At 47.9% G+C, this 22,853-nt stretch overlaps 1 protein-coding gene across 2 annotated transcripts in view; it reads left to right on the top strand.

The window, feature by feature from the left end:
• The window catches only part of LMF1 (lipase maturation factor 1), a 145,184-nt gene that overhangs the window by 1,057 nt on the left and 121,274 nt on the right, over positions 1-22,853 (top strand). The window contains exons 1-3 of one of the 2 annotated variants that reach the window (XM_027902550.1): positions 7,210-7,264; positions 7,911-8,220; positions 18,495-18,505. In XM_027902550.1, coding sequence (XP_027758351.1) covers positions 7,261-7,264; positions 7,911-8,220; positions 18,495-18,505 — 325 coding nt within the window. In that variant the 5' untranslated portion in view covers positions 7,210-7,260. Of the gene's footprint in view, positions 1-7,209; positions 7,265-7,910; positions 8,221-18,494; positions 18,506-22,853 lie in introns of those variants that run through there. The other variant, XM_027902551.1, reaches the window with a different exon arrangement.

Here is a 22,853-nt window from a genome sequence, read left to right as displayed (position 1 = left end):
AGCTGGAGGAGGCTCAGGCTCTTGGGTGGCAATTGTTGGAGTGTCCCGTGCAGGGCCAGCAGCTGCACTCGATGATCCCGTTGATTCTGGGGGCTCTGGATTCTGGAAAGCAGAATGCTACATATAGGTTGTGAAATGAATTGTGGGAATGGGTCTCCAGGAGTGAAATGACTTCAATATGTAGGTGATCCAACCCCTCTGAGCCTGCCTGAGAGGCCACCAGTTACATCCTGCCGAAAATTCCGTGTGGTGTTTCTCTCCGTCAGGTGCTCAGGGGTCATATCCATGTGGATATTCCAGTTCTATCCCAAGGCAAATGATCACACTACAATCAGCATGGAATGGACTGGGAGCTGTAGGAATTCTGGTGGTGTTTTGGTGGCCATCTGGCTGCAGCTGTCAGGATCTTGTTTGGACAACGCTCTCTCCCACATGGTGGGACTCTTGGGGTGTCCTGTGCAGGGCCAGGAGTTGGACTGGATGGTCCTTGTGGGTCCTTTCCAGCTCAGGATAATCTGTGATTGCATGATCCTTGTGGATCCCTTCCAGCTCAGGATATTCCATGATTTTCTTGTTTTCTACTCCTGCTTTACTGGTGGGACGCTGCTGCTGACAGGTGGATGGTGGTGGTGATGTTGGAGCTCCTGTGCTGGTGGAGCTGGAAGGAGGGTTTGCTCACACCACAAGGTTGGTACCTCTCAACAGAGCTGGTAGGAGCTACTCATTCTTCTTCTTGTGAGCTCAGCTGCTCAAGGGAGGAACTCTTTGCCTTGTGCAGGAGCAGGACTGGAGGGAGAGATGACATCCTTGGGTGCCAACACTGCCAGTCAGGACCTGGAGTCAACACGACCTTAAAATGTTTAACAGCAAGAACAGTTTCCAGCCTCCACTCGTTTGACTCTGGCACTGAGAACACAGAGAGCCCTCCTCAGAGCCCACTGGTGCTCCACTTAAAAAATATTTACAGCGAAACCCAAACTGACATGTAACACACTACGGTACAAATTCTAAACTTGCCCCAGATTTGTCCACAGAATCGTTAGAATTTGTAGCCTGCCAGCCTGCTTAGATTATTTTGCATCAAAACCATGCAGGAGTTGTAGTTTTGTATGGTTTTGACACGTGCTCTGTTTCTAGTTTGGTTTCAGCTCTCGGTGAAAGGCGAGGTTATGACTCTTTCAGTCAAAATGAAAGCGATTCTGATATTCCCCCGTGTGTAAATCCAGACTGCTGAGTTTCCCCGTGGCTCAGTTTGCAGTTTCCTTATGAAAAACTGATTGGTGTTCTCTTTTGGGGGGGGGGGGGGGGGGGGGGAGCTGCCTCCCTCTGATCCTGGATTTGGGGTTAGAAATGGGCCACATCAGGGACCAGATGCTGTCCCCAAGGGCGTGTTCGGTGGGATGGGGCTGGAGGGGGCAGGGAGCAAGTGGTGGCTGGAGGGGTGGGAATTGGTAGAAGACAGATGTATGGGACTTTCTGGTGAGTGGGAGACCCGACCTGGGACAAACAGGAGCAGTAACAGGTGAGATGAGTATCCAGTTAAGGGTGGGGTGAGTTACAGGTGGAAATGATTGAAAGTGATGGGCTGCAGGATAAAGGGAGGGTGGTGGGGAATGCTGGGACCAGAGGAAGAGGCTGGGCTTGCAGGCTGGTGAGTAGAACTGTGTGTGGCATTTTTTTCTCAGGGGAGTGGGAACTCTTGAGAGCGGCTGAAGGAGGGATGAAACCCCAAAATGCTGCTGCAGTGCAGATGGAGGAAGCATTTTGGAGAGAGGTACCCAAAAGGGTTTGGGTACTGGAGCTGCAAGGAAGAGGGCAGGGGGGTGTTTGTGCCCTTTCTGATGGAAAAGGTGCAGGAGAGGAAAAGTTTTAACTGCTCGTTGTGCAGCTTCTGGTTGGCTGCAGTCAGGCCACAGGGATTTTTGCTTTGGTTTTGGCTGGGGTGCAGTCAAACCACCTGGGCCCAGTCTGAGACAGCTTGAATTCCTCCTTGGGCTGTTGCTGGCAGCAGTGTTGGGGCTCCAGCTCCAATCCCAGCACGGGGGGAATGCCACACAGCCCTAGAGGGGTGGAAGCTGCTTGGTGTGTGTGAGAGGGAGAGGTTGAGAGCAGGCAGATTCCCCTGTGACCTGGCTGTTGGACTGGGATGCTCCCGAGGGAAGGTGGGCTGCCTTTTGATCCCTTCTGAGAGCCTGAGTTTAGAAACAGCAGAAAACAATTTAGTGCCTCTGTGCCAAGCTGCTCTTCCAGGCTCTTTTCTGGAGATGGAACCATTTACTGTGACAGATGATTTCTGTTCCCAGACGTGGCGATTCTGAGGCTCAGGCTCGCTGAGGAAACGGCTGATGCCGTTGTGACAGGTTGACATTCCTCAGTTGTGGGATGTATTTCACCCTTTTACTTGTAACCCTTTCATTCCTGCTGGGCTAAGCAACAAATCCTCTGGTGGGGACCTTGTCCTGAGGTATCTGGGAAGTGGCTCCTGCCTGAGCGCAGCTGTGTGAGCTGGGAGCTTGTTCCCCTCCTGGGTGGAAAAGGAGGGGTGGGAGAGTGAAGGACCCTGTGGATGGGCTGGAGAGGAACATGATTTGGGGCGTGCAGTGATGCTGAGGTGAGGGTGGTGCCTGGTGCAGGCGAGGGAGATGCTTTCCCTGGGGATCTCCCCCTGTGGAAGGAGGACAGGCAGAGCAAGGCAGGTGGGAAGTGTCCTTCTGTGTGCCCTCCCTTCTCCCCCACACCCTTTGCTTATAACAACTCTCCTCTTCTTTTTTTTGAAGGGGGTTTCCAGCAGCAGCCAGAGCCTGGGAAGTCCCTGGCAAAGCAGCTGCTGTCTAAAAGGCAGGTTGGAAGGGATCTGATGATCTGGGGAGGTCAGTGACCAAAGCCACCTGCTGCTTGCAGGAGTGGGAAGGAAGGGAAGTGGATCCAGCTGAAAGTGCTCCACGAGGTTTCTCAGTGCAGCAGGGCTGTGCTGGGGGTGCCTCAGCAGAGCAGGAAGGTAAATTAAACACCTGCCTGTGCAATTCCCTGTTTAGGAGGAGCTGGCACTGTGTGCTGGTAAATTCAGTGACATCTAAGTTCTTACCATTGACAGCCCTCAGAGGTGTTTTCAGATCTGGGACCTCTTTGACTTCACAAGTGTGGGCAGACCAAGGGGTAACACCCTTCTGGAGGAGGAGGGTGTGGAGTAACCCAGAGAATCCTGGGCTGGTTTGGGTCGGAAAGGACCTTAAAGCTCATCCAATTCCACCCCCTGCCATGGGCAGGGACACCTTCCACCGACCCAGGTTGCTCCAAGCCCTTTCCAGCCTGGCCTTGGACACTTCCAGAGATCCAGGGGTAGCCACAGCTTCTCTGGGCAACCTGTCTTGTTGGAAGTGCTGTTACAGGTAAAGAGCCGGTCCCAAAGCTCTTGACAACAAATGTGCATTATTTGCTCCCTTCACCCTCCTTCTAAATCATTGTTAGGTACCATTTCTGGATGGTTATGATCATCAGATTCCAGATGTAGAAGTTTAAGTAATTAGATACCACCGTCCCCAGTCTCAGCCAGGCTCTGTGGAGTGCTTTGAAATAAAAGCTATTATTTAAATCCGCTTTATATCCCTGCTCCTTATGTATTGTTTCATAGTATTTTCTTTCCCCAGAGCTGGAGCTACGGGAGGCTCGTGCTCCTTCTTCCTAATTCTGAAATCTAAAGCCTTCTCAGGGGGGGTTTGGCTTCCTGTAGGTTCCTGGCTCTCCCCGGTGTCCTTCCTCCTCTCTTTCTCTGCCATCTCCCCTGCTTTCCCTTCCCTCAGTTATATTAAAAGGCTCCCAGTAGCTTCCAGCTTGCCTGGTCGGGATGAGGGAGCATCTTCTGATGCTTTTTTCCCCCATGGAAGGTTTTATTTCAGCTCAGAGCTTGTTAGCGAGTCTGTCCGACAACAGCAGCGTGTCAGCACCGGGTGCTCTGAGCAGCTGGTCCCCCTGAAATGGGAAAATGAGAACAAAAACGGAGAATAGAACTTTTCTCCCCGTTTACTCCTTGCCCAAGAGCTGTTGTGGAGCAGAGGGACATCCTCCAGCTGCAGACTGGGCTGCACTGGTGTGGCTGGAACAGCCCAGGGAAGCTTTTGAGCGGTGCCAACAGCCCAGCCTGCCCTATTTGCTTCCAGATGATTTCAAACAGGGAGGCAACGGGGAGATAACGACTTAAAAACCCCCAAAGTCTTCAGCTTTGCTGTGAATGGCGAGAAAACAAAAAGGTGTGAAGAGCGGAGGGCTTTGTTGTGTGTTTCTTTGTGGCTGCGGGGAGGTGGTGCTGCTTCTGTGTTGCAAAACTTTGCAGGGGAATTTATCCGTTGAGGGCTTGTTTGATTTAATTTCTCTGATAATAAAGCCAGGAATATTCTCCTCGTTCTTCTCTTCATCAGTATGACCTCAGCTTTGCAGCATCCAGCACAGGGCCTGTTTGATGCCTCGTTGGGTCAGAGGGGCACTTGTCCTATGGCTCCAGGCAGGCTTTTTGGGTGACAAAAAGTGTTGTTTGGCTTTCATGCAAAGCTCTGTGCTCTTGATTTGCTTCTTCTCGTGCTTTGGGCATTAAGTAAAAGTTAAGGCTTCTTCTAATGGGTGGAGGAGAGAGAGAGAAAAGGCCACATGACCGGAAAGTTTTGGATTTCACATCTTTAAATCTTTACCGAGCATGAAGAATGGGATTCTCTCCTTCTCCTGCCATGACAGGCTGAGCCTGGGCTGGGGGAAAGGAGCTGAGGTGAGAGGGAAATACGGGTAGATTGAATCGTCTTGGGTGGGAGACTCTTGGCTGCACAGTTGGGTGGTGTTTTTTGGGAGCACGTGGGTTTGGGGGGAAAGAGGAGCCTGGAAGGAGAAGATGGAGGGGGGGAGTTAATGGAAAAGTACAGTTAAAGCAGCTTCTGAGGTGAGAGTGAGTAGTGAGGGTCTATTAGCAGTGCTGCCAATTTACATGGATTACTTATGTAAAGCTCAGCTCCAGCAGGGAGAGGAACGTTCCCATGTGAGCTGTCAAAGGCTCCGGCTGCCTCGAGTGGGAGGGAGCTCAGAGCCTTCAATCTGCAAAAGGATGGATGGTCTGGAGAATGACAGTGCTCCAGGTGGGACACGGGAGATGGGATGGGTGAAAACACCCAGATCTGGGGAGTGTCGGGGGAAAAAGTCCTGGCAGTGAGGAGCTGCAGGGAGGATGGGAATTGTGACGGGGTTTTTGCTGGGGCTGGAGAGCTAAAGGGGTGCAGACTCTCCCAGGAAGAAGCTACAGGACAAAGGAGAAGTGGTTGAACATCCCCCAAGCCCTGGTGGGCGGGGCAGGCGGGGCCCAAGGTGGGAGCAAACTTGTTTGACCTGGAGGGAGTGGGAAGATGGAGAGTGGTAAATCCCCAAACACAAGACCATGGGGAGGAAGGTTCCAGAACAGGGGCTGGGGAAGAGGAAGAAGCACAAGCTTTAGAGAGGAAAAGGGACTTTTTTACCCCCCTGACTGGGCCAAGGTCGAAGGGAAGGTTCCTGGAGAAGGGAGTGAGGTTTGAGGATACGCTTTCTCCAGGGGTTCAAGGAGAGGAAGCAATGACAAGCTGATAAATAACTTCCCTTTTTCCCCTCCCTCACTGGATCTGTGCATCTCCTGTGTTGCTGAAATCCTTCGGAGAACCATTCTTTAGTTGGAGCTGTTCCCTGTGTCCAGTGACACGGGAACTGCTGGCGAAGCCTCTCGGGGATGGAGCTGGTGCCTTGGGAAGAGCAAGGGGGAGAGGATGGAGTGGTAGTGGGAGCTTCCGAAGGGATGTGCTCCAAAAGATGCTGGAGGCGAGGGGGGAGAGAGCAGAGAGTCATCGAGACAGCAGCTCAGCCTGGGGAGTGTCCAGGAGAGGGAGCTGGATCCGGGATGGAGCAGCACGTCTGGGAACGCTGCTCGTGTGAGCTGATGGCCTGGGAGGTGATGGGTCCAGTCACACGTGGAACGGTCAGGATTTGGTTTGGGGGAGGTGGATTCTTCCTAAATTAGTGCTGTTGCTGGTGGCATTTGGTTGGGAATGTTGACGTGCGAAATACCAGCGAAAAATCCGTGTTCTGGGAGAGGAAAAACCACTTTGGAGCCCAAACTGGGCTATCCTAAAATGTGCATTTCATGTCTGCTCTAACTCGGTCTCTGCTGCTTTCAGACTCAGAAAGGCTGTGCAGGACTGTCCATACAATGTGTACTTTTCTGCAATTGCTATAGTTTGTTTTTCCTAATTTACCCTTTCCTTCTTTGTCTTGCTTAGGGTGCAGGGGTCTAATTTGGACTTTTTTAGACAAAAATGTGCTGGGCAGTTATGGGTTGGGGCAGCAATTCTGGAGCATTTAGAGGTGAATTTGATTAGCACTTCTGGAAAACTGTGCAGCAAAATTGCAGGGCTAATCACGGGAAATCAAGCCATGGAGTTTTAAGGCAGAGCTGGTCTTTAGCTATGTTGTTGTGGTGCCTTTTTTTTTTTTTTTTTTTTTTTTTAAGCCAAAAATGAAGATATTAAGCTGTCTGAAGCTCCAAAGCATGATATTTCTGCTGGCTTCACTTATCAGGGTCTCTGATTCTGCAGTTGTGCTGGGGGAACAGTATGAATAATATGAATATTTGCAGTCAAGAACTGCTCCCATAGGGTTGTGATCAGTTTTTTCTCTTGCTGAGTAAAGTATTCAGTATGTGTTTTATAAGTTGGTAAAATCCTTCACTGTGTACCAAAGATGGATGGGAAGAGATGCAACCAATGAACTCCCAACTCTGTTGTGTTGATGGCTGCGATTCAGGATCTGCTGGAACCAAAGGGAACCCCCTCCCAGTGACCTCTGCTGTGGATTGCGACTTGCAGTGGCTTTCCAGATGAGAACAAAATATGTGGTGTGTGCAGAGAGCTGGGGAAAGTGTTAAGTGGATTAAGTGAGCCCCACTGGGGAGCTTTGTGTGTGTCTGGGGAATGGGACAGGGTTTGATTCCCTGGGGCTGCAGACTTTTGGTTGCTGCTCAGACTTCAAAGACGTGGCAACCCAGGCCTGAACTGGGGCTTTAATTCAGTGTTCCAGGGCAGGGGCAGCGAGCAGAGGAACACCAGGATTCCTGTTTGCAGAGTGACCCTGTTCAGATAAGGGAGGCAGCAGATTTGATCATTAACCAAGGAGGTTTAGGGGGAAACAAACTGGCCTTTGGCAAGACCTTTGGTGTTGCTGTGCGTGACATGGCTGGGGGTTGATAATGTTTGAAAGATGGGTAAGTTAGTGGATGGAGCCTAATCAGGGAATGTTGGCTTCCATTGTTGGTTGTTTTTTTTTTTTTTTTTCCCCTGAGAAATGGAGATTACTGCAGTTACAAACTGCAAATTGGTAACTGGAGGAGATTCTTAAAATATGAGCTAATCCCCCCAAGCTGACCAACTTTCTCTGTAGAACATCAAATTCTAGGTCTACAATCTGTAATTAAATTGCTTCTGTGCTGTTAAAAAAAGCAGCTGGTTGTTCTAAGATTGGCCAGTGCAGGAGCACAGACACTATAAATGGGAGAGCTGGAGGGACGTGGAAAAGGCAGCAATTTAGAGGACGGGAAAATATTAAGACTTTTTGTATTTCCAGGATGTGAGAGGATCCAGAAAGTCAGCCCATAGCAGGGCTACTGTCTTTGGCAATTGGGATGGAGAACTATTAACCATTGCACTGCCAGAAGGATTGAGGTGTGGTTTGGACAAGGATATGGAGCTGCCATGGGCAGGGAACCTTGTGCTGTTGGGTTTTATCAGAGGTGAAGACTTGAATAAATTTCTTCGGAGACATTAATATACTTCTGTAACTCAGGACTCAAAATCCCCTCAGCCTGGGTGATTTCTAACAGTTTTTTCCCCCCCTCCTCCTTGTTTTCCTAGTTGTGGCCTTCCTGGTGGCATATCATCAGAACAAGCAGCTGATAGGAGAGAAGGGGCTGCTGCCTTGCAAACTGTACCTGCAGAGCGTCAAGAAGTATTTCAAGGGGAAGATCAACCTGGATGCCTTGAGCTATGCCCCAACAATCATCTGGTTTCTGGACTGGTCTGACATGGACAGCACCTTGGACTGCCTTGCCCTGCTTGGCCTGGCAGTGTCAGCCTTTGTGTCGGTGACTGGATGTGCAAACATGGTCCTCATGTCCATCCTGTGGGTTCTCTACCTCTCCCTGGTCAACGTTGGACAGATCTGGTGGGTTCTCAGTCTCTCTGCTTTGTTTTTCTCTGGTACCTGGGGCTGTTTGCCAAGACAATGCCCTGCCCAGCAGGAATTCACACAGGGCCTGGAGTTTGTCTTTTGTGGGTGCTGTGGTTGAAAGGAATTGGCTCTTGGTATTTGAGATAAAGCTGTATTATTTTTTATTTTTAATTTTTTTTTTTTTTTTTTTTTTTTTTTTTTTTTTTTTTTTTTTTTTGCTCCTTTGACTCTTCAGATTTGGGGTTTAAAACTTGGTCTGGCACGGGCAGGTGCTCCTGGTGAGCGGCAAAAACACACCAAGGGGTTGGGTTGGGTTCTTCTGGGAAAGGGGTAAGAAAGAAGGGGGGTTAGATGGTGTTGCCTCAACTTCTTCTCCTCTTAATATTATATATTAAACAGGAAATGAGGTGGTTCTTGTTAAAGGAATCAAAGCAGCCCAGCAGCACAGTTCATTCAGCTGTGGTTACATTTTTCATTTAGATCCTCTGAAATGGGTCAGTGGGTGGTCAAAGCCACATTATTGTTGTGCACACAGTGTGACCTGGAATTCCCTGGAGAAAGGGATGCTGGGTGCTCACAGTGGGAGTAAACACAGGGAAAGAGAGAGAGAGCAAAGCAGGGATTAGCTGAGTTCTCCCAGGGAGTTGTGGTGGCAGGAGGGGTGAGCTCAGGCTACCCAAAATCTGATCTGCTGGCTGGGTGGGTGGGCAGCAGCACTGGCCATAAACTCAGGCTGGCTTTAAATCTCCCTCCTCACACTGGTTTGCCCACGGGTTTAGATGGTGCTTTAACTGTCTTACTGTCAGTTTGGGGCAGATTGAGAGGTTTGGGTGAGTTCTCCCCAGAGCAGAAGACCACAGATCTTAGCACGGGGGGAAGGACAGCGCTGTCAGGCAATTATGAGACAGCTCAGCAAAGAGGCAGCTGAAATGAGGAAGAAATTCCTCCTGTGGCCAGTTGGTTTGGGTTGTTGTACAGTCCTGAAGGTCCTGTTGCTCAGGCCAGGCTGGGCTCCTGCCACCCAGCAAAATCCTCTGCTGTAGGTGCCTGGGAAGCCAGTTCCAGGAAGATATGGAATGATAAGGAGGAATAGAGCTCTCTTCTTTAGGCCAGTGAGGAACAATTTATTCCTTTTATCGCCTTTGCTCTCTTTTTTTTTTTTTTTTGTTTCTATTTTAATTTTAAATGTCCCTATTTGTTTTGGGCTGCAGTCTCCAGATAGCGGGTGCTGCTGGAGGAGAGACTCTTTCAACTGCTGTCCAGCTGGCTTGGGCTCAGTCAGGGGAAGCTTTAGAAGAGCAAACTGTGTCTCCTTTGAAGGGCAGGACATGCTCCCTGTCTGTCCTGGGACCACCTGGGAGCTGGGGAATACTCTGGGAGCCAGGGGACAGCTGATGCTGCTGGGAAAGCACAGTTGAAGGGCTTGGAGGGTCTCACAACCCTCTGGAAAGCTGCTCCTGGGAGCTGTCTGTGATGGGGTTTGCAGGGTAAGGATTGCTTTGGCAACCTAAAAATCCTGAGAACGGGGCTGGGATGTTGTCCTGGCTCTGAATTCTTGGTTTGCCAGTTTGTTGTTGGTTCTGAACTGTCTGGAAAAAAAAAGATGCACTTTGGTGGTTCTCAAAACCAGCTGAGCTTTCAGAGAGCAGGGGGTTAATTCTGGTACCTGTGGAATGTGGGGCCAGGATTGCCGAGCTGGGAGGTGGAGAGCACTGGGAAGTTCTTGTAACGCTGGGCACAGTGTTCCCAAAACAGCTGTGGGTGTTCTCTGGGTCAGGGGCCACACCTTGTTGCAGGTGAGCCCATGAAACCTCCATTTGTGGGTTTTATTCCCTGTGGTTCCTGCTGGGACATTGGCCGTGAGGGTCCTGTGGCAGCACAAGTTTTTTGGGAGAGGCCTTCCAGCAGAGCTTAAATCACTTTCTGTACCAGAATAACTAATGCACTTCCACAGTGAGTTGGTAACTCTGGAATAAATTCACTTTTATCCCACAGTAAGGTGTCTCCAGAGAGCTATTACATTTTTCTTACATAAACAAACTTTTCAGCTACTCTGCCACTGATCTCCTGTTTCTTCTCCTGTTGTTTCCTCCCCCCCCCACCCAGCACTTCCAAATGGCATCTGAAAACCCTTTCTTTCCCTTGGTTATTGTGTAATTTCATTTTACAGAGCTCCTTGCCCACTCTTGGGAGGCACAGTTTGTGAGACACTTGATACAAAAGCTGGAACTGTGGGGTTTTAAATCCTATTGCCTTTTTATTCTTTCTTTCTTTCATGACTAAGATTCTGGTTGAGTTACAAGAGCTCAAGGGAATGGGTTGAACAAGCCAATAAATAAAATGTTAGAGCACAAGGTGGCTACAACTTTCTTTTCAGTGTGTTCTTCCCTTGTGGAAAACAGTGGTGGGGCTGCTGCTAACAGGTATTTAGGGTGAAATAAGACCAAGCAGCACCTTTTTCTCCTGCAGGGAATATAAAACAGAGCTGTGCTCGTCTGCCCTTCAAAGCCCCTGTGCCCAGATGGCTCCCAAAAAGTTGCTGGTGCTGCAAGACTTTTGTAGAACACAGAGGGGAGTTGATGCCTCTCTCTGTCTGCCCCCCAAATACCTGGGGTTTTTTTATATTTAGGTATTGAATAATAGCTTGAAACTGTGATATTACAGGACTTACTGGAGGGACAAGTACTCTGCAGGGCGTGGAAGCTTGTCTGTGAGGCTTGTAATTTAATTGCAATTCAATTACCGTCCTCAGAAGTTCATTTGCAGCAGAGAAAGAAGAAAGGCTGGTGTGTGGTGGAGGATTTGTGGTTTATGTCTCGTTAGAAAGCACTTGACCTGTGCTGGACTTCTATCTCTCTGTGCTGATGGCTGGACTGGTGGCTGGGTCAGGCTGGGCTCCACTCAGTGCTGGGGGGCTCAGGGGGGGCTCAGGGCTGTGTTTTCCCCCTCTAGGAGGGCATTGGTAGCCATTAAATGAACCTCTTCCCTGTTTCCTTTCCTCTCGTGCTCTACAGCTTCGGATTTTGGGATTAAAGCGCTTGGGGTTTTGTCTGGAGCGATCCAAGTGAAGGTCAGAGCCAGATCTCAGAATTCGGAGTTTGTTACTCCAGGTTGTAACGCAGCCAGGGTGGGAATTGGGGGCTGGATTTGGCACAAGATCCTTTCCATTTTTAAGCCTGTTGGTTTGTGACCCTTCTATGACGAGGGCACAGCACTTGGAGTGTGAGAAGAATCACAGAATGGTTTGGGTAGGAAAGGACCTTAAAAAACCCATCCAGTCCAAAGTCCCTTCCCAGCTCTCTTGGAGCCCCTTCAGGCACTGCAAGGTCACAGATGGGTCACCCTGAAGCTTCTCCTCTCCAGGCTGAACAATCCCAGCTCTCTCAGCCTTTCCTCCCAGCAGAGCTGCTCCATCCAGCCCTCTGATCATCTTGGATTAGGGTAGTCCTGTTCTGACACACAAAACAGAGCTGGAAGAATCCCCCTTGGAGCTTCCAGCAGCCCAGATGCAGATGAGGATGGATGGTGGATCCACGGGGGGCCACTTGAGCTGGGACAGGTTTTGTTAAGCAGTTTGGGTAATTCAGTAAGACTCTTTTGCCTGGCCCTGAGCAAGCACACACTGAAAGAACCAGGAGCTGTGCAAGCAGGGAGTGGGAACCTGGGTGTCCTGGGTTTTATCAGTTCACCTGGGAGGTTCTCTGTGCAGGCAGGAATGGATGTGTCAGCTGTGACCTCGGGCTGGTCTTTCCATCAGTCTCTGTCCTGCTTTATAGGCCTGTCTGGAAGTAATACAGGCTTGTTCTCAGGGACTTCAAGGCTTAACTGATACCAGCTTTGCAGATATTAAAGTCTGAAGTGGAAGGAAGAGTTAATACTGTGCCTGAATCCAGCATACAGTTTTGTGTGTTGAGAAAAAAAAAAGTATCTAAGGTTTTCAGATAAATCACATGAACAAATCTCACCTTGGTGCTTGTGCTGAACTGGAGTGATCTGGAGCGTTTTTCTTGCAAATAACTCTTTTTGCAACCTGGCTGAATATCCCAACAATGACAACAACAACAAGAAAACTTTAGAATATCTTATTCCTTTATCTGGCCTTGGCAATAAACCTCAGGAATCGCTTTGTTATCGCGTCCCTTGCGCTCCGAGCTGCCCTCCCTCTCTGCCCAGAGAGAAAAGATTATCTCCAGAAACGTAAACCAAGAGTTGCAGCATCTCAGGGGGTCATCCTTCCTGTCCAGGAAGCTGCTTTTTGGCACTTCCTACCCCGCACAGGAGAGAGGGAGGGATCGGTTTCAAAGGATGCTGAGAGCAGCCCTGAGCCCCTGATATGACACATTAATGAAAGCAGAGATTAATGCCATGTGACACCCTTGCCTTGCAGTACAACTGGGAACTAATGAGGCTAATGAGAACCACATTTTGGGTTGAGAGATTAAAATTTAATCAGGGCTGATGTCAGAAATGAATCATTTAGTGGTTTTTTCCCCCCCCCCAGCATGTGGAAGGTTTTCCCTCCCTGCCCCAGGCTGGGTGTTGGTGTAGCTGCAGTCCCTGTCCATCTGCTCACCTGGAAGTGAGTGTGGCTGGGCAGCAGGAGGGGGATGCTGTGCCTGGATTAGTCCTCAAGACCTGAAAACATGTGAGGTTTCTCCTCTTGGTTGATGCAGTTGAGTTCAGGGCAGGTGACAGTGGGGTTTGTGCCTTTGATTTAGGGCTCTTCAGAGGTGCAGGTGGAATCTCACGGAGTTATTTAGGCTGGAAAGGACCTCTGAGATCTTGGAGTCCACCACTAAACCACGTTCCCAAGCACGGGAGCAAAGATATGCCGTGGGATATCCAAGGGTTTGAGTGTGTTCCTGCCCACTCCCACTCCCAAACGTGGGCATTAGCGGGTGAGAGCGGAGCTGGAAGGGCAGGTGGGGATGAACTGGATTAAGAAGGCAGACCCAGCTCTGTTACAGCTTTGAGAAGATCTGCAGGAGATGTGGGTGCAAGAGCTGCCAAAAGCTTTACAAGGCTGTCAGGGGCTGCTGGAGCTGTACCAGGTCTGGTCATTGCCTCTTTCCATGCCAATATTCCAGGAAAAGGACAAATCTAACCTGCCACTGAAGCACAACATGAAAAACAAGAGAGGAGTTGTGTCAGGGTCTCACCAGGCAGAGTTTGCTGAGGCTCTTCAGTTTGTAGCACGAGTGCCTTGAAGGTTAAGGTCATGTGAGTAACTTGCAGGAACGTAGAGAGGTTTAAAAAAAAGAGGGCAGCTAAAGAGGAAGTTAAATATTTTACATCGATTGCTTTCACTGTTGTTTTGCCTTATTGTAATCACTGGTTTGGCTTCACTTAATAAATAGCACCTTAGGAGGATTTTTATTCACATCTGAGGTCTATTTTTATTTAATCAAGGGTCTATAAAATTAAAATAAGAGCAAAGAAAGGATGAGATGATGATGTGGTTAGTGTGTGGCTTTGCAGTGGCTGATGTGCACTGGGCTTTGCCAGAGACCCAGACAAATATCTTTTAATTGCTTATTTTCTGGCACATCCAGTTGCCAGCTGCATCCACTGCTTGGGGCTCGATCCCACAGCTGAAAAACTCAGAAAAAGAAGGAATAATGGGTTTTTTTCGTGATTTTTTTTTTTTTTTAAAACAATAACCTGCCAAACAGCTTCATGCACCCAGTTTTTGGTCCAGCTCATGTTTATGTTGTTTAACCCAGGGAACTCCTCAAGCAGCTGTGGTTGGGAAGGATGTGAATACAGGGATTGGTACAGCCTGAAAAGGAGCTGGGTTAGGGGAAGGATCCAAGCCCTGGTGGGATCTGTGTTTGCAAACTTCCCTAATCTGTGTTTACCAGCTCGTAAACCGTGTTTACAAATTTCCTTAATCCGGTAATTTATTGTTGACAACACTGGTCACTTCCAGTGGTGCTGCAGCATCGCTGGGCTGGGGTTCCTGCACAGCCAGGAATTGCCTCGAGTTGCACCAGGGGAGGATTGGTGGGATATTGGGAAAAATTTCTCCACCAAACGGGTGGTCAGGCACTGTCACAGCTGCCCAGGGCAGTAGGAGAGTCCCCAGCCCTGGAAGTGTTCAAAATCCTTGTGGATGTGGCACTTGAGGACGTGGTTAAGGGGTGAGCATGGTGGTGCTGCTGGTTGATGGTTGGGCTTGATAATACAGGTCTTTTCCAACCTTAGCAATGTCTTGGTTCCATTTGCAGGCTGAGCTGAATGTTTCTCTCCTGGAGAAACATTCCAGGTCTACCTGGACAAACAGCAGCTCTGTCCTGGAGAAGGGGAGGCAGGAGACTGCAAAAATAAGCAGGTTCTCTTGCAGGAAGGGTCTGGGGTAGAAAGTGGGTGGCAACTTGCATTGGAATAACTAGACTATAGGGATTTGGTGTGGGGAAAATGGCCAGGAATTGACTGATCCCAGAGCCTCACCATGGGGAGCCTCACCACACTCAGCTGGCAGTGAGGGCCAGCCTTCAGAGAGATTATTTAATGCAATTAAAGGACTCTTCTTCTAAGTCAGGGAATGGAATTACTGAAACTTGCTTTTCCTGGGTTTTTTACCTGCAGAGTCAATTCCAGCCTGGAACCCTGGGCTGGTTTTGCAGCCTGGTGTCACTCCAGGGGCTTCCTCACCTTCTGCTACCCTGTTCCCACCTCTCCTTCCACCCCCCATCCAGCCTGAGGAGCAGCTCAGAGCAGGATTCCCAGGGCTGCCATTTCAGCATCTGCTGTTGGCACTGGAAGGATTTGACCAAAGCAAACTCCACTTGAGTTTGGCAAATTCTGCGGGGTTTGGAATAATTTTTGTCTTTTGGAAAGGAGCACGGACAGAGCGGTCAGTGAGCGTTGCGAGGGCTTAGTTGGGTCATTCAGATTTGCTCTCCTAGCCAGGCCTGATTATTTTTTGCCTTGGAAAGGGGAGAAATACGTGGTGCTTTGCTGTTGGCCACAGGCAGAGCCTGTGGGATGGGATGTGCATGTCACCACCCGGCCTCGCTCCAGGACAGCCCCATTCCTCACCCCCTGCTTTGCTCCATCCCTGCTCAGGCACCTTTCCCAGCGCTGAGTGAACCTTTTTAAAAAATTTTTTTTAGTGTTCTCCCTGTTCCTCCCATTTAAACGTGGATGTTGTAATTACAGAGCACAGAATCCCGGTTTTTGGAGATCTGTGACCACAATAAAGTGAATCCAGACACCAGAGTGGTTTTATTTACTGCCACTCCAGCTGATTTCCTCCCCCAACACGGCTGTGCAGTGCTCCAGGCTTGGCAGCCACTGAAACCAGCTGTCAAAAAAACCCCCCAACATTTCTTACCCCCACACTTTTAAGTTAATGACGTTCTGAAATTAATGGTGCACCAGACTAATCCTGTCATCTCATTGTGATGGACTCGCCGCCTCTTGCAAGTGATGTTTCCAACTGGCTGCTTTATTTTGAGGCAGAGTGCTGAGGAAGTGGATCCCCAGGTGCCAGGGGCTCTACATATACATTGGAAAATGTTTTGAATTTTTTTTTTTTTTTTATAAACTAATCCGAAGTTTTACAGCTTTAATTTGGTTGGGAGATTGTGGTTCACCAACAAGCTCTCGGGCACCTAAACAGGAACTTTTTAGACAGCAGTGGGTGGGGTTTTTCCACTCCAGGGTCTCTGGTTGTCACTTTGCTCTGGAAGTGGCTCCAGCCACTTTTATTGCAGAGAGGTGCTGCTGTGGAAACCTCCTGGCAGCACGTTTGGGATCTGAATGCTGATAGAAAATAGAAAACATGCCTGTACCCGAAGACCTCGTCCCTCATCCCAAGTTCTACAGCCCAGGGAATGTGAGAGATTCATAATGGAGATGGAAGTTGCCATCTGGGTTCACTTTCCATAGAGGATGTTCTCCATGGAGAGCAGGGAGAGAAGCTGTTAACACCAGCTGTGGATTGAGGGATGCAGCAGGGAATTATCCTGCCTGTGGAAATCAGTTCAGCTGGAAGGATCTTGGGGTGTTGGGCACTGCAGGGATGGGAGTGGTGGGTAGGACTGGGTTTTCTCTATTTTTTTGTTATTATTATTATAAATACAAATGTGTTTTCTCTCATAAACATCGAGAGATGTAAAGGTAAAAGCTCCTGTCTGTGTTTTATACTATTTTTAATAGACTGTGTTTGGAATTCCTTTTTGGTTTTGGGATATTTTATAGGCTTCTAAAAGGAATCCCTGTCCCAAACAACCCTTGCATTAAATAATCTGTGTAGCTCTGGGGTAGTTGAGAAGAAAAGGAATGGGAATTTATGGGGCAAGTGTGGCCCATGTGCTTTCCCTCTTCCTCCAGCAAATAGAAACCATCATCCCACGTGCTTTGCATGCAGGAAAAAAGATGTTATATGGAAAAGGCGATGTTTTCTGCCAGGTGGGTTTGGGAGCATCCTGGTCCTTTGCCCATGTGGGATTTTGGGGAGGTGGGAAGCTCTCGTGGAGCTGTGCCCTCAAACCCAGCCCTGCTCTGCTCTACTGGCAGCAGGAAGGATTTGCATCAGGAATAATGTAGTTTAAACTGCGTTTTGCCGTCAGCTTTTGCTTTCCAGGAACGTGCTTGAGCTAGAATTAATCAGCATGACAACGTGGTGAAAGCCATTTAACCCAAATATTTGATGCTGTTTATGATTCCCAGCTGATATTCACAGTCTGATGTGACAGGGGTAATGACATTGTTTCTCCCCCCCCAAAAAGCAGAAGTGACATCCCATTTTAATTTGATCATGCTTTGAATTTCTGGGTTTGAAAAAGTGCAGATCAGAAGTTCCTCAGCTGAAATTTTCCCCCACCCCCAAGGCTGCAAAATCACATCCATGTTTTTACTTGTCATTATCTGTCGGGAATGTTGCAGATGCCAAGACAGGCAGTAGTGAAAACCCCCAGTTTTTTAATAAACACTCTCTTAACTCCTTTTAGAGGAACTTGAAAAGGGAAAACAGTAATTAAATCCCCAACTCCAACCTGAAATCTGTGGGATTTGGGTACCTGCCTATTTGTACCTATTTTAAAAAAAAAAAAAAAAAGAAATCCTTGCAAGAATTCCTGCTGCTTTTATGTATTTGGAGTGGGCCATTTGGTTTGGTTTCCTTGGCATTTGTTGTATCCCAGGCTTCTTCAGAGAAATAAATTCACAAGTGTTGGCCTGTCATCACATGACAAATTCCGGAGCCCCGGATTGATGTAATCGGCAACAGACACACGTCAGAGAACTTCATGTGGTTCAGAAGAATACAATATTTTATTAATTCCTTATTCTGTGTGTGTGTGTGTGTGTGTGTGTGTTTAAAATGAGCCTCAGGGGGTTCTTAACTTCTGCCAAGAAATAAGACTAATTCTTACGAGTTTATGTTGAACAGCACCACGGCCGTGGTGGGGAACAGCAAAGTGAGGTTCCCTTAATGACAGATGTCTTCATGAGGAGCTGCTCTTGTTTATAAATTTAAAAATTGCTGGGCATTTGAAGGCTGTTTCTTTGTACCTCGGGAACTCTGCGTGAAATGGTCATTAAGATATTTAGATTGATGGATTTTAGAGCTGATTGGACTCCTGTGTACCAGATTAACACACCTGTTTGGGGTATTTATTATTAGCAGCAAATCCTTCTGAAAAAAAACAAATCTTTAAAACCTGGGGTGTTTCTCAGTTTTAGGGTTCTTCTGTTTGGCTTTTGGGTTGGTGTGAGGTGCACTGCACAAATAATAATATTATTGTAAAAGACAATAAAACCTTGATGTGGCATTGAAACCGTAATGGGAGGAAAACACAATTTATTGGGGAACAGCATCTGAGAACTGGTTAAACTTTGGGGTTTGCTTTTAGTAGGGACTGATAACCCTACAGAAAATCACTGTTGTAACTATGACTGAAGGTAGTTCCAGAGAAGACCAGGAGCAGCCCTGTGGGAACCTGATGGGATTTGGGATTGTTCTTTCTGGGTCTGCTGCTTTAACATCTTTATCAGTAGAAGGGTGGCCAATTGCTTGGAGTGCTAAATATCCCCTTGTTGCCCAGAAATTAGGGAATTTGCCCTTCTTCCATTTCCAGGTAGCAGCAATTTACCATTTCAGTTACATGTTATGTAGTTCAGACACGTTTGTGTTCTCTCCTAGTAGTGTTTTGAAACTCAAAACCTGTGAAATGAGAAATAAAACTAATACAAGACAAAGTTCCCTTGAATTCTCAACCAAAACATTAATTGTTTTGCCTCTTCTTCGTTTTGTTTTTCAGGTATTCCTTTGGTAAGTGAATAAAAATGAGAAAATCTGCAGTAATAATTTACTGATGCATTTGTGGGTATGTAGCTTTTACATTACTCCGACTTGTTTGCTTGGTCTTTCGCTGTGAAATGTTGAAGTTTTGATTATTTTATTTCTTTTTTTTTTTTTTTTGATGAAGTTTTTTATTGTCTTTCACTGAGTTTCTTCCTGCCTCTAAGCCCCTTAAAAGTAAGGAAATTCTGAAAGGTTGATTCCTTGCCTTGCCCAGGTTGGGGGGTTTTCTTCCCAACATTAAGTTCTCCAACCCATGGAGAGGTAGAACTCCTGGTGGAAGACATTCCTGTCTGTGGAAATACTGGGAAAACTGCCAGTGTGCTGCTGATTTTCCTGGGAATTACTGCCGTGGCATAATGTCTTGGATCAGCCTATTGGGATGTGTCTTCTCCCTGCTGTGGGATGGGTGGGTGGAGAAGGATCCTGGGTCGTGGTGTGGATGGAAAGGGGATTCCCAAAGTACTCCCAGGTTGTCAAAAGACAGTTACTGATGGGAAATATTCTAAGAGAAGGCACCAGAATAGTTAAAAGTCCATTTGTGTTATGGAGGTTGGACCCCTTCTCCCTCAGGGAGCTGCACCTGTGTCCTTGTTTTCCAGCTGATGGTTTTAATCAGTGATAAGTGAAGGAACCGTGTGGGTGCGAAGGGGAATGTTGAGATGGTGCCTCATCAAGTGGAGAAGCAGGGGAGGATGGAGAATTCTTCCCATGACTGTCCATGAGATATCCCAGAGAACACTTTTGTGTTGGGTGTGGGGTGTTTGAACCAGCTGGCCAGGATGAGCCCAGACTCCTGGCCAGGACGCTCAGCTTTGACTCAAGTTACTCATCTCCTGGATGTTTTCCACTCTCACTGATGGTGTAGAAAAAACTGCCTTTTTTTTTCTTTTCTTTTTCCCCAAGTGGTGTTTCATCTTTTTTTGGCCTTTCTTTATGTCCTAAGTGGAGAGCCACCCTTCAAGGCTTACTGAAGTCCTTTGTACGCAGTAGGGTCTCTCCCTTCCCTGTTTTTTGGCTTAAGGGCCACTTCGGAATAAGATGAAGGAGATGTAAATCTTTGAGTTACTTTTGTCAGAATACAGGAAAACCACAATATTTTTGTTATAATATAGCTGAAACAACAACATTGTCAGCCATTGCTGGAGAAGTACATTAAATATTGCTGAGCTCTGGAAAGCCTTATTCTTTGGGAGCATCTACTTCAAAGCAAGATCCTTAAAAAGGAAAAAAAAAAGTATTCCTGGAGAGTTCTTTGTAAATGCTGACTGTTTCCTATCCCCCTCCAGGAAGTGTGCTTTTTTTCTTTTTTTTTTTTTTAATACATCTTAGACTGGATTTTGGTAGCCTCTCCTAAAACTCCAGGCTGTCCCTATGAATTTTAAAAGAACTCCAGATTCTGGAAATAACAACAAGCTGTCAGGCCAAACGGGATCAACTGGTGTTGCCGCAGGTTTCGCTCTTTGCTCTTACTCGTGTCAGGGGAGAGTGATTAAAAACACTCCTCACTTGAGGGAATGAGGTGGGAAAGATGCTCTGGGATGGAAATCCTGGAGGTGGTGTCAGCCTGAGCTCTGATAACTTCGGGGGTTTCATTTTTTGGTGTCCAGGTTACAGATGTGGCTTTAGGGTCGTGTTTCAGTGAGTGTGGTGGTGTCACTTTGGGTCACCAAAGGGCTTATTTCACTTTGGGGTTTGAAATAAGTTGTGGGATTGGGAGGGAAATGACTTCAAATATATGAGCGATGCAACCTCCCTGAGCCTGTCTGAGAGGCCACCAGTTCCACCCTGCCTAAAATTTCTATCTGTCAGATGCTCAGGGGTCACATCCATGTGGATATTCCCGTTCTATCCCAAGGATGGACTGGATTGGGAGCTGCAGGAATTCTGGTGGTGTTTTGGTGGCCATCTGGCTCCAGCTGTCAGGATGTTGTTTGGACAATGCTCTCAGACACACGGTGGGACTCTTGGGGTGTCCTGTGCAGGGCCAGGAGTTGGACTGGATGGTCCTTGTGGGTCCTTTCCAGCTCAGGATAATCTGTGATTCTTGGATGGGTGGATGTGCTGCCTGTCCTTGGTGGGGGCACAGCTGCAGGATCAATTTTTTTTATTTTTTTTTTCCTAGTGGAAATCTGATTTAATGTGATTTATTACCTCTGCTCTAACAAGGGCTTGGAAAAGGTGCTGCTCTCTTACAGGTTTCTTGTCCTCTTTCTTCTGTTCTGCCTTACTGTTTTAAGCAGCCCCAAATATTCATAAGCCCCTTTTGGCCTGAGATATTGGTTCAATAAGGTGGGAGTGGGAGCTAAGCAGGAAAACTGCAAGGATTGAGTTGTGATGGATGGAAATGTCTCTGGGTAGAGGAAAATTCCAGGTGTGATGTGGGAAAGTGATGTCACTGCCCAGAGAGACTCCACATGGTCACCTTCGTGGCCATGGGATACCTCCTGGGCCAGCAATCCATAATCCCAGCAAGGAGCACAAGGAAAAGGCAGGAATGCATCTGCTTACCTCGTGCTATCAGTGGGATCATTAAACAGAAAGGATGGAGAAGCAGCTGATCTTATTTGACTCCTGGTGCACAAAAGTGTCCTGCTTGGAGCCAAAGCAAATGTTTCCTTAGGGATTGTTCCAGGGAGCCTTGCTCCTCCTGCAATCCTTGCAGGCCAACTCTATGGCCAGAATTAGAAGCACATTTTAAAAGTAAGAGCTTTTTTTTATTTATTTTTTTTTCCCCTCTCACAGTCAACTTTCTTGTGCGTTTTGAAGACAATTGAATTAAACTCTTGAGTTTTATTCCATTATCTGTAAACATGGAATGAGAAATAGTTCATACCCGAAATGCCCCCAAATTTTATATTGCATTATCTCAGAATTTAAGCTGAAGTGTGTTTTGATTAGAAGTAGAATAAAAAGTTGAGAGCAGAGTAATGGTAATTCTCCATTACTCGTTAAATCCTCACTCTTTGCTTCAATGCAAATTGTTCCAAGGAGGATTTTCTTTTAAAAGGTCTTCAGGGATCTTGAATTTTAGATGTGCATTGACATAAAATTAAACGTTAGAGTGCACAGCTGGGGTTCTGGCTTTTGCTGTGTGAGATGGGGATGTTTCTCCTTTGTGCTCCCAAGGAAGGGCCGAAGTTTTCCTGGTAGTTGCACTATCCCAGGGAGCAGCACTGAGGGAAATGAGAGGAAAATTAAATGGCTTGAGGTCAGACCTGACTAGTGCAGGTCCAAAGCTTGGTTTGAGCGTGTTGAGCTGGGGATGTGTCTGAGCTGAGCCGTGCCCTTGGTTCCTGCAGATCCACCTGCAGTAGGGGAGGCGGCCCAAGAAAATTCCCTGGCAGAGGTTTGCCCTCAGAAGCTGTGGCTGAACATCCCTGGAAGCGTCCAAGGCCAGGCTGGGCTAGACCAGGAGCAACCTGGGATAGTGGGATAGTCCCTGCCCACGGCAGGGGTTTGGAGCAGGATGATCTCTGTGGTTCTGCTGCAACCCAGAGCGCCCTGTGATTCCGTGATTTCTCACGTGGCGCAGGGAATTCTCGTGCTGGCACCCCGTGGCACTTGTTGTGCAGATGATGTGTGGGATGGGACGTGGAGGATGAGCTGGGCTGTGTTCTTATCCCTGGAGGACTCTGTTCCCTTCCCAGCAGGAGAGCCTGGAGCTGAGTGTCCCAGTGAGCCCCTGGGAATGGCTGGGGTTGAGCACCCAGATGGCCACGGGCTGCTCTTTATTCCTGTTCCCCCACACCGGGATGGGAGGGACGGGGCAGCTTCCCAACCGTTCCTGTTCCTGCCTAATATTGGGATCTGCTGTTCCTGTTTCTCGTGTAAGAGTGGGAAACTTTTCTCTCTGTCTTATTAAATCTATTTTTCAAGCTGTCACTTAACCAGGTCTAGTGACAGAGTCGGATGTTTATGTGGCCCTGGACACTTGAACTCTGGTGTTTTCAATCACAACAGCACCTTTTGCCAGCCGGTCTGAATTAAATCCTCCTCCTGACCTTTTACCCTCGCCGCTCTTAAATTCATGCTTTAAAAACAGCTTAATGAGGGGTTTACTGGCCCAATTGGAAGTTTTTATTAAAACCTATTAGTGTGCTGGAGTAGCCTGCCTGAAGGAAACGATTAGCCCAAAGCAACTGAGCCCGGAGCTGGCCCTTAGCCACACCAGGTTTTCCCTAAACTGCTTCCAGACCCACGTTAACCCCAACACTGCAGCCTGCATGGAATTCATATCCTCTGCTTTAATTTACGGCTTGTCTGATTCTCTCCCCAGCCCTCTCTCCGTGTTCACGAGAGCATTTTGGTTTAATGT

The sequence above is a fragment of the Empidonax traillii genome, unplaced genomic scaffold, assembly GCF_003031625.1.
Source record: "Empidonax traillii isolate 1590-97213 ecotype Southwest subspecies unplaced genomic scaffold, ASM303162v1 scaffold888:size428694, whole genome shotgun sequence".
NCBI classification, from domain to species: Eukaryota; Metazoa; Chordata; class Aves; order Passeriformes; family Tyrannidae; genus Empidonax; species Empidonax traillii.
Note: the sequence above shows the minus strand (reverse complement) of the source record. Positions and strands in the feature narration are given on the sequence as shown.